Here is a 16458-nt window from a genome sequence, read left to right as displayed (position 1 = left end):
ACACAGTAAACCTGGTCGTTAGGTTACAATAGTTGCAACGACACAACAGCAAGTATCAGCAGTAATATAAGTTTACAAATATTCTCAGAATTTTCTGCTTCATACCCTTTTTTAGGAACAACTTCCTACAGAGATAATTGTTGAAGACCTTCGAAAAAGAAACCCATGCGGAAGGATTTGTCGAAATCCAATGATGTGTGCGTAAAGCGGTAAAATGTCAAAATAATTTCAAATGTAACAAGCTTTGCGATACGTACAACATTGGTGTAATCTGTGCCAAACCGTACATTGAAAAGTTGCAACAACAAATAGTTGATCTTGTCATTCTCAAACACATGCCTCCAAAGGTTTTGCCTCACTTTAATGATCACAAAAAAAAATTTTTTTTACGCAGGGTTTTGTTGGGTTTGTCATCGCAAATTAAGCGAGCCGCTATTTTGCCGTAGGCATTCTTAAAAATTATTTCCGTAATCTAAGAAAGTGCTCGGATTCACACAGTTTTTTTTTATCAACCGATACGTGCAAAACGATGCACGTCTATCATATTATACAATCGTTCAATGGGTCAGGTGATATATAAAGCTGCACGACTGGGCAATTAAGGCGTCAACCGCAACATTGCGACCTGTGGTGAGCCATAGTCAGAGGTCGCACCTTTACACGGAAATGGCGCATTTTGTTGCATAACGTCTGCCAAAAATGATCTCCCGTACCTGTGACATTCTGTTTTAAAAAATATTGGGCCTGATTGCAACTTTGTGCCAATGTATTTGTAGCTTCCACATTGCAGACCACAGGCCTCTTTTAGATGATTTCATCACAACATATTTTGGTTTAACCTAGCTGGTTTTCGAGTCCATCTAAAATTGTATTTTATCGCTTTTAATTGTTTAACCAACTTTCATTCATTAACGCATGCACTCTTTAATTCGCCTTGTCACGATACTCGTGCGTTATTAATCTGATAAGCCCGCTCTCGCACCTGGGAGAAATTTATCTTGATCAGCTTCTAGTGACCGGAATTTTCCGCTGACCAAAACCTTATGATTCTTTGTTATCTACATTTGTTTTATGACATTTTTACCCGGTCAACACGTCTGAAATTGAGTCTATATAATTGATCGCTTGGGCTGTAAAGCCAGACAGTTTCTGAACCGTAACATCGAAATTTGTACTGCCTCATTACACATCATTGGATTTACTGCTTTACTAATTTTAATACAATCCAGTAATTCTTAATTGCACAGTGTTGGAGTCTCTATGGAGTCATAGTTAGGTTTTGTGTTATCACTGAGTGAACATAACATAAATCCTACAACGGTCATTATATTTGTGCTTTAAATGAAACAATTCAAGAACAAACAAACAACATTTCAATATTCGGTCCATTTTTGCAATGACAATATTGTTCGAAAAAATGCTTATTTATTTTCTTGTTAACAGCGCATAAATATATCTAATAAAAACATGATAGAATACCAATCATTTTTAACCATTGTTTTTATTATTTTGTGGGCAATTTGTGCTGTGTGGGGCCGGATTTAGTGTAAACGTTGCGATGCGAGGGCTTCAAAAATATTTGCAACTGTTCGTGAATTTAAATGTTACTAAAGGTATTTGTCTTTAACTGTTGTTCTTGTAAAGCAAAATGACTTTGAAAATCAAATTTCAGTTGTATTTGGTATGAGTCCAACGTACGCACCAATTAAATAATTTATTTTTTATTTTAAAGCGGAATTTGTATTTAAAAACCAGCATGATAAGAAACTTATTTTTTATCCTGCTTGTTAACATTGTAACCCAACCATGGCTTTCAAAGGGACAGACAACTTGTGTGTGTGATCTGACCTCACCATCATGTGATGTTAACTGCTGCTGTGACCCAGATTGTATTGTCAATGGAAATGATACTCTAACGTTTAGTACTTGTCTTGACACTGGCGCACCCACAAATACACTACAATGTGTTTATGACCAGGTGGTATTTGTAAACAATTTACCAATTACAACACAAGTCAACCAAGATGGATTGTTTTGCATTCAAAGAGATTCATTTTCTGAAAGAAATTTTTACATTCAACCAGCTTGTCTTGCAGCAGACACTTGTTTTAACCAGGTGTCAAATGCCTTTACATTTCAACAAACTCCACCACCAGCTCTAGTGTTCGAGTCTTTTTACAGATCTGGTGATCCAATATATGTTGTTTATTCAACTGGAGAGACTGGTTTCCTCAATGTGCCCATGAGTGGATTGTCCAACAGATGCCAGTACAGTCCCATCAAATACTTGATGTCAACAGATACCTCATGTACATGGTCTGGTACAAATTCAACTTCCATTTGTTCAGAAAATCCAGCTTTGCAGTGTGTGAATTTTACGAGCTCATTTAAAGTTGCACCATCTCCAGCCATTTTCCAGGAAGCTGTTAACTTGTCCAACCCTTTTGATCATTCAGGTCTGATAACTATAACTTCATTAAGTAACTGTTCAAATTCTGTCACTTGCAGTCAGCTGGTTTCTCCAGTTATTCTTACATTCAACACAAGTGGAACAAATGGAATATTGTCAGTTGCAGCAACACAGACTCAAGAAATTAACCCTGGTTCAACACTTTTTGCTCAAAGCTACATTGTCGAGTTTGTTGACAGTAACACTGTGTTACCTTTGGAACAAAAAAGCGGCAATCCTGGGTATTTGGTTGGTTTTCCCCTTATATCTGTAAAAAGCAACAATACATTAGCTGATGTTGTTGCCAATGCAAACCCAAATGTTGGAATTACTGTTATGCAGCCTAGTACAGCCGGTTGTGCAAATGTAGGTGACACGCCAATACTTTTTGGCAAAGATGTTCATGTGGGATGTAGATTAGAATTTAATAATTCTATTGACTGTCAAGTTTTGCAACAAGAAATATACTCAGCTCTTGACCGCAGTAATTTTATTTTAGGGCATTTGTTTGTTGGTTCATTTGGTAACAGTAGTAGAACCAACCTTGATCCATCACAATGGACAGAAATATTAAAACCCACACAAACGGTTCCTCCTTCTGCAACCATTTCCTGCACAAACCTGGTCACTGGTGGACAGTTTCAGTTTCTTTATGCAAACAATGGTGACATTGCTAACCCACAACCACAAATAATTGGAGCAAGTTACACATACAACAACCCTCAAAGTTTAGAGTTGGTTTGTTTCAATCCAACTTGCTCAAACACTCAGTTTGTGGAAGTATCAATGTCGGTGTCCTTTGCTGATGTCTCTGAAACTCCAGTGTCTGTCCTTCAAGCCCCACCATCGGTCCAGCTTACCTTACCCAGTGATTTCTTTTTTCCTTTTAAAAGTAGTGCTAAAATTCCATCCACAAATATGTTGTGGCAAATTGTATTTGTTTTCTTGTCTTGTTTATTGAGCTGTAGTTAGTTCAGTAGTATTTGTCAAAAAAGTCTATGAAAGTGACCTTGTACAAATATTATTTTTTCTATGATAGTGATATATGTGTTTGCTCTTTTTCGCTACTTAATATATTTTTGTACTTTGCATTTTTATTACATAAGGTAGAGAAGACACAATGATAAAACCAAACAAATTGAAGAAAATTGTCACAAAAACAGTTTTGCGAAATTGTGACAAGTTTGTCCCAAGGTATAGGACAATAGTAAAAACCGAGACAGACTTGAAAAACAACTAGAAAATTTTTGCCCATGAAAAAGATGGAATCAAAACAACATGTTTTTTTTTTAAATAAGATTAGAAATGCAAAATTCACAAAAACTGTCATCAGGTGCAATTTATACTGCAGTTGAATTCACAATTTATATATAAGGATTAGTTTAGTTTGGTGCAACCTAAGTTGCCTAAAACCTGTCCAAAACGAAAAAAGCTGTTTTAATTACAAACTTAGAATTATAATAACTAAGATTATCTGCACAGCCAATGAGATATTATATTGTTTAGTTGTTGGAAGTAGGGTATATTTTTTCGTATATCTTGTCACGGGACATGTAAGGGGTCTATAAGAGAGACAAATGTGATTTGTAAGTATTGCTTATCTGGCAAAAATTAACTGGAATTTAACAAACCATTGTTTGCCTGCCATACAGGTTATAATATAGCTTTGAAGAAGTCTCGTAGACAAAATGACAGTAGATTTAACACTTTGTTTGCCAGGAGAGCAGAACTTTATATGCCATATAGCAACGGCCGTACAAGATAAATATTACTTAACCCTTTTCCCATGTTACAACAACACAAATATTTGGCACAATATTGAAAAAACATTCTACAGTACTCTGCATTTCTCATTTTGTTTTCCTTAGTGGGACCAGCAAGTTAAGATTTCTGAATATTTCAGGAAAAACTCTCAGATCAAGTTTCTTCTTTGATTATTAAGTCATCTTCCTGCTCTTTTTCATCAGAATCTTCCTCCTCACTTTGTGGTTCCTGAAAATAAAGAAGTTAATCTTCCCTAAATACAAGTCTTCCAACAATACTGTTGGGCAGAATCATTTACTCTGCAATTGAAATATATCAAATGTTAAGTTTCCACCTGTGTCACACACACCAAGTGGCATTAAAAAACATGGATTTCAAAAGAAAATATAAAAGTTGTATTGAAAAAATCATATCAGATTCTAACATACACTTGGAGGTTCACTGCCATCCTCAGATTCTTTTTCCCCTTTGTCACTTGAAGTGTTTTGTTGGTTTACCGTGTCAAGTTCATTTTGTTTTTGCACAAACGATTCAAGGACGTCATTAATTGCACTTTCACCAACTTTTCTGCAATAAAAATATTTTATAAATTCATTGTTAAACTTTTTTGTCTGGAGCATTTAGGCCTTCTGAAATGTTTGCTAGCCGATGTTATATTAAGTTCTGCCAGAAGTAAATTTACTTCTTGGAAATGCTTTGCAGAAAACCAACCTGGCCCAAAGACCCAAAAAGGGTATAAGATTATCAACATCATCTTTTTCATAGGAAAAAAAACAGAAATATAAATTTAAGTAACCTGGCATTTTCAGTTTCTGCCTCAATTAAACATTTTTATATATTTGTATTTTCACCTTAAACTATTGTACTGATGCTGTCATGCCTTATATAAGTTGTTTAAATACTGGCACATAAAGATATTTGTTTTACCACCAAGCAACAGAGGCAGATTCAGGATTATAGTTAAATATTTTAAAGCAGCAAAAGATGCACAAACTGATTTTCTTCAAGTTGCTTTTTCAAATCAGGATGTTCATCAGCAGGATCTTCCATTGCCTTTTTCTGATCAATTAAATAACTGCCGAAGTTATAAATAAAGTCATAATGACGACGTTCCTGCAAGACAATAAACAACATCTATAATTTTTTTCTTGATAAATTCAATGAAATGGGAGCAGTTGCAAATTGCTAATTTTAAAGAGGTTCGGTCACAATGAACTAATACAATGTTTAATAACTGGTTCGCAAATCAATGCCACCACTCACGACAAAACATCAGTAAGCAACACATGACAGTTGGGCAGAATTAGTTTAAAACCATTTATTCCACAAGATTTAAAAACAAGTCACAACTTTTCCCACTTGCAATTTTTTTCCAACTTCTTTAAACAACTCCTCAGATAGCTTTTTAATCTCAGTTGATTGTAGAAAGAGGTTGGACTGTTTGCTTGCTCTTTTTACAAGAAACATAATCTCGTAAAAGTCCGGAAACTTTTCTGCTCTAAAATACAAATGAAAAAAATATCAACTTGGGTTAATCATTGTGGAGGATCAGTGCAAAACAAAATTATAATCAATTTTACAATGTACATGGCTACACAGTAATAAATATAAAAAAAATGTTACTGGAACGATTAAGGAAATAAATCATTTTTTGTATGCTATGTGCGATTTCAAACGCAAGTAATAATAATTATTAAACTAGCAACAATTAATTTACCGGAATGACGTTCTCTACCGTGCTGGTAAGAGTCACCACTGTGGCTACTTCAGACTTACTTGTTAACATATTTCTCTACCTTTTTGTTCACCTCTGGATATCTTGTAGATGTGACAGAAATTTTACTCTCGTTTAAACGACCAGTTTTAAGTGAAACTTTTTTGAGTTGGCAAATTCTCTCATAAACCTGAATACAAATTTAGATCAGCTATATGACTAAGATGTAGTATCAGACTTTCTTTATGTAAAAACCTTTTTGATGGTAGAAAATTGGTTTCAATAAAAAATACTGTAGATGCCAATAATTAGGCAAAATATGTATATCTATGAAAACAAAGATCTTTCTCCTGAGTCCTGACAAAAGTTTTCCATGCCCAAATTAACATAAAAGTTTACTGTTCTAACGAAGATATGAAAAATCATTCAGTTGCAGAAACTTCAATAGGATTGCTTCACACTATATGTGTTTTAACAACTGAAAATAAATACATTAATGCAAATATTAATAATTTCACTTACTTTCATAAATCTTTTCTTCAACTTATCCTCCACTACATAAGTTGAGTCTTCTTCATCCATTTCATCTAATGACAACTCATGAGCTTGCAGTCTTTTAATTTCTTTAGATATCTAAGGCAACAGAACACAGAATCAATAAAACTATATATATATACATTGTTGCGGCCAGTATATTTATCATGTCAATTCTTTGTCATATTGCATTGCCAAAGTAAAAAGAAAGTTAACTAACATTTTGCAACAATTCTTCCAATCTTTTAATACGATCGTCTAATTTGTTTGACGACACTTTGGTACTATTGCTTGGGTTTTCACTCTCCCCATGCATTTTATCCTTGGAATGTTTGACACTGGCCTCAGATATGTTAGTTTGCTTCTCTAAAAAATATAATCTTCTGTCCATTCTTGTGAGGTAAAACCATAAACAAGGATTTTGCATGTTACTACTGGAAAAATAAATAAACTACATATTTTTTAATTTACCAGGAAAGACTTTGGTGAGTTTTACCCTCTTTGGATTTGTGTCATCCAACTGGGGGCCATCTTTCTTTTGTATTTCTTTCCTTTAAAATTATAAAAACACAAAACCTGTGTGACAGCAATAGTAATGAACAATTGTTTACCTCTTTCCATTATGTCGCTTCAGTTGTGTATAAATATCATTAACAATCACATATATGTTTGCATTTGTCGTTGCTTTAGCAAGCGCCCTGTATGCATTAAAATGTATATGGAAATATTTTACAATGAAAACTAAGACATACAAAAACACCTCAGCAGCATGTCTCTGTACTCATGTGAACTTTTAAAATCATCTGTAGCATTACCATGCTCTTTTTTCAGAGAAGATAGAATCTTGGTTGGACTGAGTTCCCTTTTCTGATCTAGAAGTGGTTCGCATTGGAAAAGAAACTAGAAATTCAAACAAGGTTATTATGGAGTACATGTGCAGATACCAATGTTCAAAGACTGAAGAACTTACACAACATTGAAACCTCCACATAAACTGCAAATTATGCTGTCAATGTAGCGATAAGGAGTAAGCTTAAGATTGCGTTGTTTGGTTAAAAAATATTTAGCTTTATTAAAGATTCCAGTACTTTTAACTCTATTGCTTCACTATTAAAGTCAAGTTTAATGGCAAACATTGCACATAACTTTTCGTGAACACATTAAAACACCAACAAGTTATCTTTATTTTTGCATATCTAGCTGGTGTACTGCTTGTGACACACATATATTAAAAAAAACTGAATCACATACAATTTCAACTATATTTCATCACATTAGGTTTGCAGGCTTGGCAGCCCAGGCATTACAGCCTAGCTGGATCAGCCACTTTTTTCTGACAAGTCGGAGCAAGATTTGAAAAATCAAGCTCCCGGTGAGGTTTGAACTCACGACCCTGGGCTAACCATGTCCAATGCTCTACGAACTGAGCTACAGGAGCTCAGTGGTTTCAAGGGGTATATTGTGGTCAAGGTACCGCACAACTTGCCAGGCAACCTTCACATATACGTAGGGGATCTCTACTACCGTATCAGATAAAGCAGTAAAATATTTCATCACATAGTCAATTAAAACTTACCCTATCAAACAAGCTTTTTTGTGACTCCGGCATAAGACTATCACCATCATTTTCCTTCCCACAACTTTTTGTTGCTGTGGCTGCATTAGGTTGAAGCTTTTCTAGATTCAACAAGCTTTCACTTTCGATTGAAACATCACTTTCATTGTTTTCACTGCAGTCAACTTCATTATTTTCTTTCTTTTGTGCATGTGAGGATTTTAAATCAGGTACAGCTTTTACCTCATCATCACTATCTGATGAAATAGTGATTATTTCAGCCATGATGTACCTGTAAGTACAGTTCGCTATCATGAACGATTTTGTTATTCAAACTGCATTTGGGAGATTACATAGTAGCCTTTTCGACAATAATATGTATATATCATTCCAACGTCAAAAAAACACTGGCAGATAAACCTTCTTAGCGAACTTTAAAATCGGATAACTTTGCCGCTTTACCTTGCTTCACTTGATTTCAACGTTTAATAAACATTCGTCTCACCCAAAACGGCAACAACATCCTTCTTATATTTGTGCAAGTCGAAAATGTGCAAAACCGCATCACTCACACAAAATGCAGTGCAAAAAACTTTCACAAAAGAGTTGCAAAATAAAACATAAGGGCAAAAAAATGGTTCATCATCGCGTCCTTTAATCTCATTTAATGATTCAATTTATTTTATCATTTTATTTGTGAAAGTATCTGAAGTATTATTTTATTGTATGTCGTCTTCTTTCATTTCGACATGCATTTGTGTTTGAATCACGCGTAAGTTTATGCAATTGTATTGCCCAAACGGCTTCAAATTATAACGATGCCGATCACCACGATTCGTCAAGAGGTCACTTTGTTGCAATTTCGTATTGTGTCGATACGCGCGTATATTGTTCATGTTTAGTTTGGTGTAGTTGCAATTTTTTCTGCTAAGCCCAATTGATTTTACAAAAAGTCAACAATTTTGCTGCTATAAGAATTTATTCTCATCATTAAAAGGAGTTTCTGTTGGCTGATGACAGAAACACTATATCTTTGCAGTGGGAATGGAGACCTCACGTAAAGTTGGGCTAAAATGCATTTGTTTAGATAGGAGTTCTCAAATAAAACAAGTGTAGTGCATGCTGCAGCGATTAACTCTTTTTGGGGGAAATTCAACTTTTATAGTCATACAAAGCAAAATTTTCGAGAATATGATTACCAAACATTAAAAACAAAAATCAAGTTTTCGGCGAAGAAAATGTTCGTAACGGCAACTATCGCTTCTGGCATACTCGGCTTTGGTGTGCGCTTTTACTGCCGTTTGTGTTGAAAATTGCAGCATAAAAAACCAAAGGCATTAAACCAAATTATAAGTGTGTCTCCTAATCATATTGGTCAGTTAAGCAAAAGATACATATGGTCCTGCAAATGATACGAATATTTGCGAATTACCTAACCTAGTTGATTGTACATGCACCATACCAACAAAAAAATAAGCAGATAAGCTCTCAAAAGTGTCCCTCTGCTGTCCATTTCCAAACGAACAAGACCTAATCGTCGCAGTAAAACCGCACATCAAAGTCAAAGTCAGCTGCCAGACTCAGACACACAAGTTGCCGTTGATTTCAGATGGTTTTTTCGTCTAAACGCAAATATACGTTTATATATTCCACGACAATTTATTATTTCCCTAAACTTTTTCCAAGAAAGGTTTTATTACAGCAGCTTTACACGCGTTTTGTTAAACCCAATTAAACCACTGCATTTTCAGCTATTTTTGTATCTGCAGCATTGTATAGATGACACGAATTCGGAATTATGAAAAGTTTTGTCGACTTCAAAAATATCCTCCAGTCTGTTCAATATATATTAAATTATTCAGTACAAACCGCACTCCAGAATTTTAGCCGGGAGCCACATGAGAACAGAAAATTTCGTGAAACAAGCCAATAGGTCAGCCGACCTTCGAAACTCATTTCGCCAGCATCAGAGAGACAATTTATAGAGTACCAACTAGCAGCTAACGTGCACAATCACCCACATTCTACCGATTTACCTGCCAACAATAACTGAGAGAAAGGAAACCACATGGCAGAGGGAGGATTATTGGGAGGTTGTTACGTCACAATATGAAGGAATGAAGAAAATGAAAAGTAACTTCAAGCTGCTCTGCAGTGTTGCCAGTTGGGCGCTTTTTGCGCCCAGTTGGGCGTGTTGTCTTGGGTATTTGTGCGTTTTTGTTGCTCCTTGTGCTTTGGGCGTGTTTTGGGAATTTATAAATTAATTCATTAATTATGTAACAAAACGACGTTTCAGCCTTTTTTCAAACACCACAAACTCGCCACACAACGAAATATGACGTCATATTCCTATTGCAATGATGACTGTGATTAAATAATGAGGGTTACGCAGTCTTGTGTCCTTATGCTCACGGTTTTAGTCTTTCGTTTGAGTGTTTCTTTTGAGATAAATGCAGCAAACCATAGGCATAAAATGACCATGGGTGGTAATGACCAGATCTGCTGCTTCGGCATCGCAGCAAGGATTTTTCACGAGGGACCTATAGTCATTCCAAACGCAAAACCTCATGATCAATTAAACTTATTAACTTCTGATAAAAGGGTTTGTTCAGTGTTTGTTTGAAGTTTTGTTGGGCCATAGGAAAATTGTGACAAATGACCTCAATTGCTGTCAGGATTCATGTACGAAGGTTGAATGCCCCAAGCAAATACTGGCGAATTAAGCGCATGCATAACAACACTATTTTATGCAAAACGGAAATGCGAAAGGTTTCTTTGCAAGATCGACCCAAAAGCCCAAAAAGGCCCTAGTCTGAACAGAGACAGAAAAATGTGCTATACGTATTGGGAGGGGAAATGTTCCATGTAGAACAGATATGGGCAAACGCCGCATTTTTCAATGTAGTTTAACGCACTACTTTCCTTTTTTGGTTACAATTAGGTAAGTTCATGAAACACATTAGAGCAGTGATTCCCAACCTTGTAGTGATTGCGTACCACTTGGAGGTAAAACAATTTAGACGCGTACCACCGAGTTGAGTGTTACAAAGTAACTAGGGCAGCAGTGCTTTTCAACCTTTTTACAGACTGTCCGCACTTTTTTGTGGCACGAAAGTTTCATCTGCACAACTGGCCAAGCATCAACATTTTTTAATTTTTGAAAAAAAATTTAAAAACTCCCAGTAAAGGAACAATGAAAAACAACAGACAAGAAATAACAAAATATTTTAAAAACGTTTTGAAAAAAGGAACACACATCGACATTTATTTATTTATTTATTCAAAATGTTTAATCAAATCAATGACTATATAGCCTGCTGCTGAATACTTGTTGCTATTTCAGTCCATTTTGGGACAAATGTCTTTCTCCAATGCTTCGCTCATTAAGTCATCTAGTGTCCCACCAAGTAGGCAACTCCTCTTTTTGTTTTTAATATCCACCAGAGCACTAAATCCCTTTTTGGCTAAATAAGTGAATGGATTTATTACAAGAACCTCGAGCGCTAATTTTGCCAGTTTGTCGTAAGGGGTGTCGAGTGCTTTTTTCAAAAATTCAGCGTGTTTTCCTGATTAAAGAACATGCTTTTGACATAGGTCACTCTTTAGATTTTTCCCCAAGGCCAAGGAGCTTGCTTTTCGCCAAACGGATTCAAAATCCACAGTTTTGATTGCAGTTCTAGGGGATGAAGTAACAAACATTTTCAGATTACTTTAAGTTCGAAATATATTCTTAATTTACGGAAAGGTGCTCGCGTACCACTTGGAATGCCGTCGCGTACCACCGGTTGGGAAACACTGCAATAGAGATTAATGTTTGTATGTTGCGATGCTGGCTGACACAAATCGGAAGCAGCGTGCCTATTTTCCCATGTCGATGATAACTCTGGTGTATCTACTAGGTGTGACGTGGTTCTTTAGCATTTATAGCTGTTCGTCTCCAACAAAAAAGGGCACAAATCCTGACGATTAATAATATCCTCCAAAATCGGGCAAGCTTTTGAATTAAATCAATCAAAACGCATTTTTTGGTCCAGACTGACGATGGTAAAACCCTGACAATTTTGGTCAGTGTAAGTTGTATCGGTTGTGGCTTGTAAATAATACACGGCTTGGCAACGCGACCACCGCCAAGTTAAGCATGACCCGCCACCGTGCCGATGAATTTTGACATTTAATATCGATTCTGTAGGCCTATTCTTTGGCAAATCTTAGCTCAGAAAAGCAACTTGAGCAACCTTGCTACACATGGCAACTTTCAACTAACCGCAAACTACTGCTGTTGATGTGGCGAAGGAGGAAATAAAGTTTCACCCAAAGGGATTTTATTATGTGATAGGAGGCATTATGACCGCCTCTATGTAAAATATGGCATCAAAACCTCTCGAGGATAAAGCAAGAGCACGCGAAAACAGTGTAGATTTAAGCACGCGATTCAACTTCTGCTTTTTGTGGTTGTGCATGTAGCACGCATGTTTCCCAACTTAATTCTTCACTCATTTGGAGCACAGACGAGCCGAAAGATGCAGACGGAGTTAGGCTTTTCCGACAGAACTCCCACAGTCTTCTGCTACCCAACTATAGTCTCCTACACTTAACTAACCAACTTTCACGCGGTAGAAGTTACTTGCTCATTCACTATCGCACTTGGAACAATTTGAAGTTACGGCATTGATATTGCAATGTAACTTTCAATTAAATAATAAGGTTGCTCACAGAGTCCAAATTCGGTAGTCCACAGCAAGAACACGCATACCCGGCCGAATTATTGAAAAGCTGCATGCAAAGTAATCAATTTTCCCTTGTTTATTCCAGATGCAAACCATTTTTTGCACTGTTGCTTCAGAGCAAACAAATTGAAGGTTTACCAAGATTTTATTTCGATATTATTGCTGTATCTTGTTGTACATCACTTTAGTGTCAGTATCCCAACTCATAAAAGGTGGTGGCTACTATTAACTATATCCAAACATAGTTTACACCAATGGTTAGTTGTATATTATGATCAGCATTGGCTGCGTTCTCCCAATTCGTAACACAAAGTTGCATTCCCGATATATAGCACTTATTTGTGAATATAATGTTGTGCCTACGCGACAAGTTCATACAAAACTTTTAATAAGTTGCGAGAACAACAAGCGATATATCGTCTGTCTCCGAAACCAAATGCCATGAAGAAATGAACCTAGTTTTTCTGAAAGCAAGATTACAATACATGTCAATACCAGAGTTAAATTTGGCTTTTAAGATAGAGATGTTGTTGAAGGCATAAGAAACTAATGAAATCCAAATACCAGCTGTTTCTGAAAATTTGTTTACATTTAGATAAAAAAAGTTGGTCATATATTTTGAACAGGAATATTCACTTTACAGATGTGGCACTATATGTCGATTGTGTTTGTGCAGCACCAAGTGTGTCACGCCACAAACAAAATTGTTTTTGCCATTTTTCTGGACTCATGACTTGTCATGAGGGTGTCTGGATGTCACGTATCAAAGCTGATATCATCATCATCATATTTAACAAGTGACCTTGAATCCTTTCCCGCAGATCCCTTATCCCCACGGTCAGCTGCAGAATAAAAAGGCAATTGTGTTCCTTCAACTTGTATACAAATTAAAATGAACATGTTCAAAACATATTTGTAACAAAACAGGCAAAACTACTAAATAAATGTTTTCAAAAAGAGTTATTTTTTACATGGTGTTTAATATTTACATACCCAATACATCATGCAAAAAAAAACTTTTTTAGGTGCAAAAAAATTGTATGACTGACCTAATCCTGACCATACTGCAGTTGTCACAACAGAACCAAGCATTGGTTGTCTTCGAGCTAGTGACACTTTTAATCGACAGTCGTCTACCAATGTATCGTCCATTTCTTTTATTGCTTCATCAGCAGATTCAAAAGTATCAAATGTTACAAATCCTGAACTAAAAATAAATTTTTCATGTTATAATATGTTACAAAGAACCTGATAGGACACAAGGAAATACCTTTTCGCTTGCTCTATTTTCACATCAACAACATTTCCAAATTTTGAAAAATGCTCTTGAATCATTTTTTCCGACACAACATATCCATACACATAAACAGTGTTTCCTAAAAAGTATTTGTATTTAAATATACTTGCACTGTAGTTGATTTTTTGTCTAAAAGCTGCGAATTCCCTTTATTATGGAAATTCCTGATGCTGCCAGGCATATTGCAATTAAAAATGTACTGATCTTCTGGCATAAACGTACTGTATTTTACGACGTTTCGTCTGCCATGCGGCGAGACTTTATCAGGTATATTGTATCCCTTTATTATCTTGGTCAAGGATATTCAACCCTAGTTCATTTGGCTTTAATGTATGTTATTTGCATGTAAAGAGTTATAATTAGGTTACGGTCAATAATATTTACATCATTCTAGCGTAAAAGCAAGCTATTTTTACATTGCTTTTATAATAGATTATTTTTTATACACGTTTGTTTGAAAATGGCTCGTCTTTGGTGATTTAAATGAAAAAAATTGTGACAAAGGTATAAAATTGTGATAATTTTAAACCTCTTTTTAGTTGTTTCTTTTCAAAACGACGTTCTCTGCGCTGAAATTTTCTATTTTGTTGGTGATCTTCAGATGGCTTTACATCAGACTTGCTTTGAAATTCATCATTTGAATCAGACTTAACACAAACAAAAAAAAACATATCTTCAGGGAAAAAACATCAAATAAAACACAGCATTTTACAATAAACTATTATTTTACATGAATTTGTTTTCATTGCATGTAACACAACCCCTTAACTACCTTATTAGACGTTATTTTGTATTCCAGGCTCTCATCTTCTGTACTGTTACTATCACCACCAAGTGACTGAAACATCGGCTTTCGTCGTGGAGTTGAATCCTTTTGTAAATATGAAAACAATTTTAAATTAATTATCTTCCCAAGTATTTCATTGAAAATTTACCATCATTTTGCGCTTGAGGTTTGAGGACCTTTTAAAACATGTCTTTTTCTCCACTTTTAATTCAATCGCACCAGACTTTAATAATTTCTTTGCTGCCTCTGTGTTTGCAGCTGCATCAACTGACTTTATTTTCTTGACATTGTAGTTTGGGCCACCAGATGAAAACTCTGTGGTTCTTATCGTTGGAGTAATGTTGGCCTTCAGAAAGAGAACATACACAACTTTATAAATACTCTGTAAGAACATTTAAACCACAAACAAGAGAGCAGTTTAAAAATTATTCACTTTGTTTCTTATTTAAAGCGGAATGTTTTATAAAAGTTGTTTAATGAAATACAGCCCAAAGTAACTTTGTCCTGGCATGCTAAAAACCCACAGTACATCTGCAAAATCCCAATTTTATAGTGGTCAGTCAAAAGTGTTCAAATCCAACGCAACAACTTTATCTAGTTCACTATTTAAGTTTAAATAAAGAACACATAAATACTTGTATCATGGCTTTCTTCTGTTTAGCGTTTGGAGGCCCATTTTCAGAAACCGATGCTTGTTCTTGCTTTCGTTTCAGGGTAAGTTGCTTTAATTCCTTTTTCTAGACAAATAGTAAATTTTGAAAACTTTTGTTTGGTATAGGCTACATTATATACCCGGTTACATAACACAATGTTTTTAACATTGTTAAACAAAATGACAGCTTCATTTTTGTCACAGAAAGAATTAAAGAAAAAAATTATTTACCTATATAATACACATAACCGAGTGTACAAAACTCTAAAACAATATTTACCAAATTCTTTAAAGTTTGAAACTGTTTCTTAAGAAAGTGTTCTTCTTCTGTCAGTTTTGACGACAACACCATTATGAAACTTTAAATACCTAAATAGTTATTTCGCTACATTAAGTCAATATTTTATGCACTGTTAATTTTTATATGGCCTAGCAAAAGTATACCACTTTCATACATTCATATTTTAAAGATTGGGAAATTACTGACAATGCATTCGGTAATACCAAGTTTAGTGTAAGCCAATTACATGGTGATAGATAAACCTTTATTGTAGCTGTGTCACTCTGTATTAATTTTGGATCTTACGGGTAGGACCGGGACTGGTTGGTAAAGAAATCAATTCGATTGTCAGTTCTCAAAAATTTGCCATTCTAATGGTATGTAAAAAAATCGTGAAGTCATGCTTTTTCCCAGTCCGTGTAACGTGGACACGTCAGCAAACCACACAGCATTTATTAATTACAAATTTTGCAGCCTTGCAACGCAAGCCTTGTACTTTATGACGATACAGTCCCAAATCAGCTGTTACGTCACGCGCGGTCACATGATCTGGCCAAACCCACGTGATCATGTGTTTTGATAGTTAGTCAGGCTGCAAACAGAAAGAACACCACGTAGCTGACATATGCTAGTGCAACAAGAGGAACTAGTTTTTTTTACCAGTCGGGAATTTTTGTTTTAGATTTTTTTTGCCGGGTT

General features: G+C 35.4%; 3 protein-coding genes across 3 annotated transcripts; 1 reads left to right on the top strand and 2 right to left on the bottom strand.

Annotated features, from left to right (window-relative positions):
* Positions 1-1736: 1736 nt before the first annotated feature.
* LOC145914825 (tectonic-3-like) lies at positions 1737-3532 on the top strand. The gene has a single exon (XM_083002674.1). It carries the CDS (start codon positions 1757-1759, stop codon positions 3419-3421), a length of 1665 nt encoding a protein of 554 aa, XP_082858800.1. The 5' UTR covers positions 1737-1756; the 3' UTR covers positions 3422-3532.
* Positions 3533-3546: 14 nt separating this feature from the next.
* Positions 3547-8606, bottom strand: LOC145914826 (death domain-associated protein 6-like). Its single transcript, XM_083002675.1, has 12 exons — positions 8479-8606; positions 8038-8308; positions 7222-7361; positions 7073-7159; positions 6933-7012; positions 6682-6827; positions 6450-6560; positions 5990-6117; positions 5573-5711; positions 5208-5326; positions 4642-4780; positions 3547-4441 (listed from the first exon to the last, which is right to left on the bottom strand). Exons 2-12 carry the CDS (start codon positions 8299-8301, stop codon positions 4367-4369), a joined length of 1428 nt encoding a protein of 475 aa, XP_082858801.1. The 5' UTR covers positions 8302-8308; positions 8479-8606; the 3' UTR covers positions 3547-4366.
* Positions 8607-12894: 4288 nt separating this feature from the next.
* LOC145913868 (negative elongation factor E-like) lies at positions 12895-16088 on the bottom strand. The gene is made up of 8 exons (XM_083001630.1): positions 15760-16088; positions 15463-15564; positions 14976-15173; positions 14813-14911; positions 14570-14687; positions 14014-14119; positions 13793-13950; positions 12895-13585 (listed from the first exon to the last, which is right to left on the bottom strand). The coding sequence occupies exons 1-8, from the start codon at positions 15829-15831 to the stop codon at positions 13500-13502; spliced, it is 939 nt and encodes a 312-aa protein (XP_082857756.1). The 5' UTR covers positions 15832-16088; the 3' UTR covers positions 12895-13499.
* Between the last annotated feature and the right edge of the window lie 370 nt (positions 16089-16458).

The sequence above is a fragment of the Ascidia mentula genome, chromosome 9, assembly GCF_947561715.1.
Source record: "Ascidia mentula chromosome 9, kaAscMent1.1, whole genome shotgun sequence".
Classification (NCBI taxonomy): domain Eukaryota; kingdom Metazoa; phylum Chordata; class Ascidiacea; order Phlebobranchia; family Ascidiidae; genus Ascidia; species Ascidia mentula.
This window is presented reverse-complemented; position numbering and strand designations above follow the sequence as displayed.

What these genes read in the sequence shown, in the direction of transcription:
- LOC145914826 (XM_083002675.1), bottom strand. Translation starts at nt 8,301, where the DNA reads ATGGCTGAAATAATCACTATTTCATCAGATAGTGATGATGAGGTAAAA. An exon ending in AAGTTGGAAAAAAATTGCAA is followed by an intron (nt 5,327 to 5,572) that starts GTGGGAAAAGTT and finishes ATTGTCTTGCAG; the next exon opens with GAACGTCGTCATTATGACTT. An exon ending in ATGGCAGTGAACCTCCAAGT is followed by an intron (nt 4,442 to 4,641) that starts GTATGTTAGAAT and finishes CTTTATTTTCAG; the next exon opens with GAACCACAAAGTGAGGAGGA.
- LOC145913868 (XM_083001630.1), bottom strand. Translation starts at nt 15,831, where the DNA reads ATGGTGTTGTCGTCAAAACTGACAGAAGAAGAACACTTTCTTAAGAAA. An exon ending in AAAGAAACAACTAAAAAGAG is followed by an intron (nt 14,120 to 14,569) that starts GTTTAAAATTAT and finishes AATACTTTTTAG; the next exon opens with GAAACACTGTTTATGTGTAT. An exon ending in TGCAGTATGGTCAGGATTAG is followed by an intron (nt 13,586 to 13,792) that starts GTCAGTCATACA and finishes TTTATTCTGCAG; the next exon opens with CTGACCGTGGGGATAAGGGA.
- LOC145914825 (XM_083002674.1), top strand. Translation starts at nt 1,757, where the DNA reads ATGATAAGAAACTTATTTTTTATCCTGCTTGTTAACATTGTAACCCAA.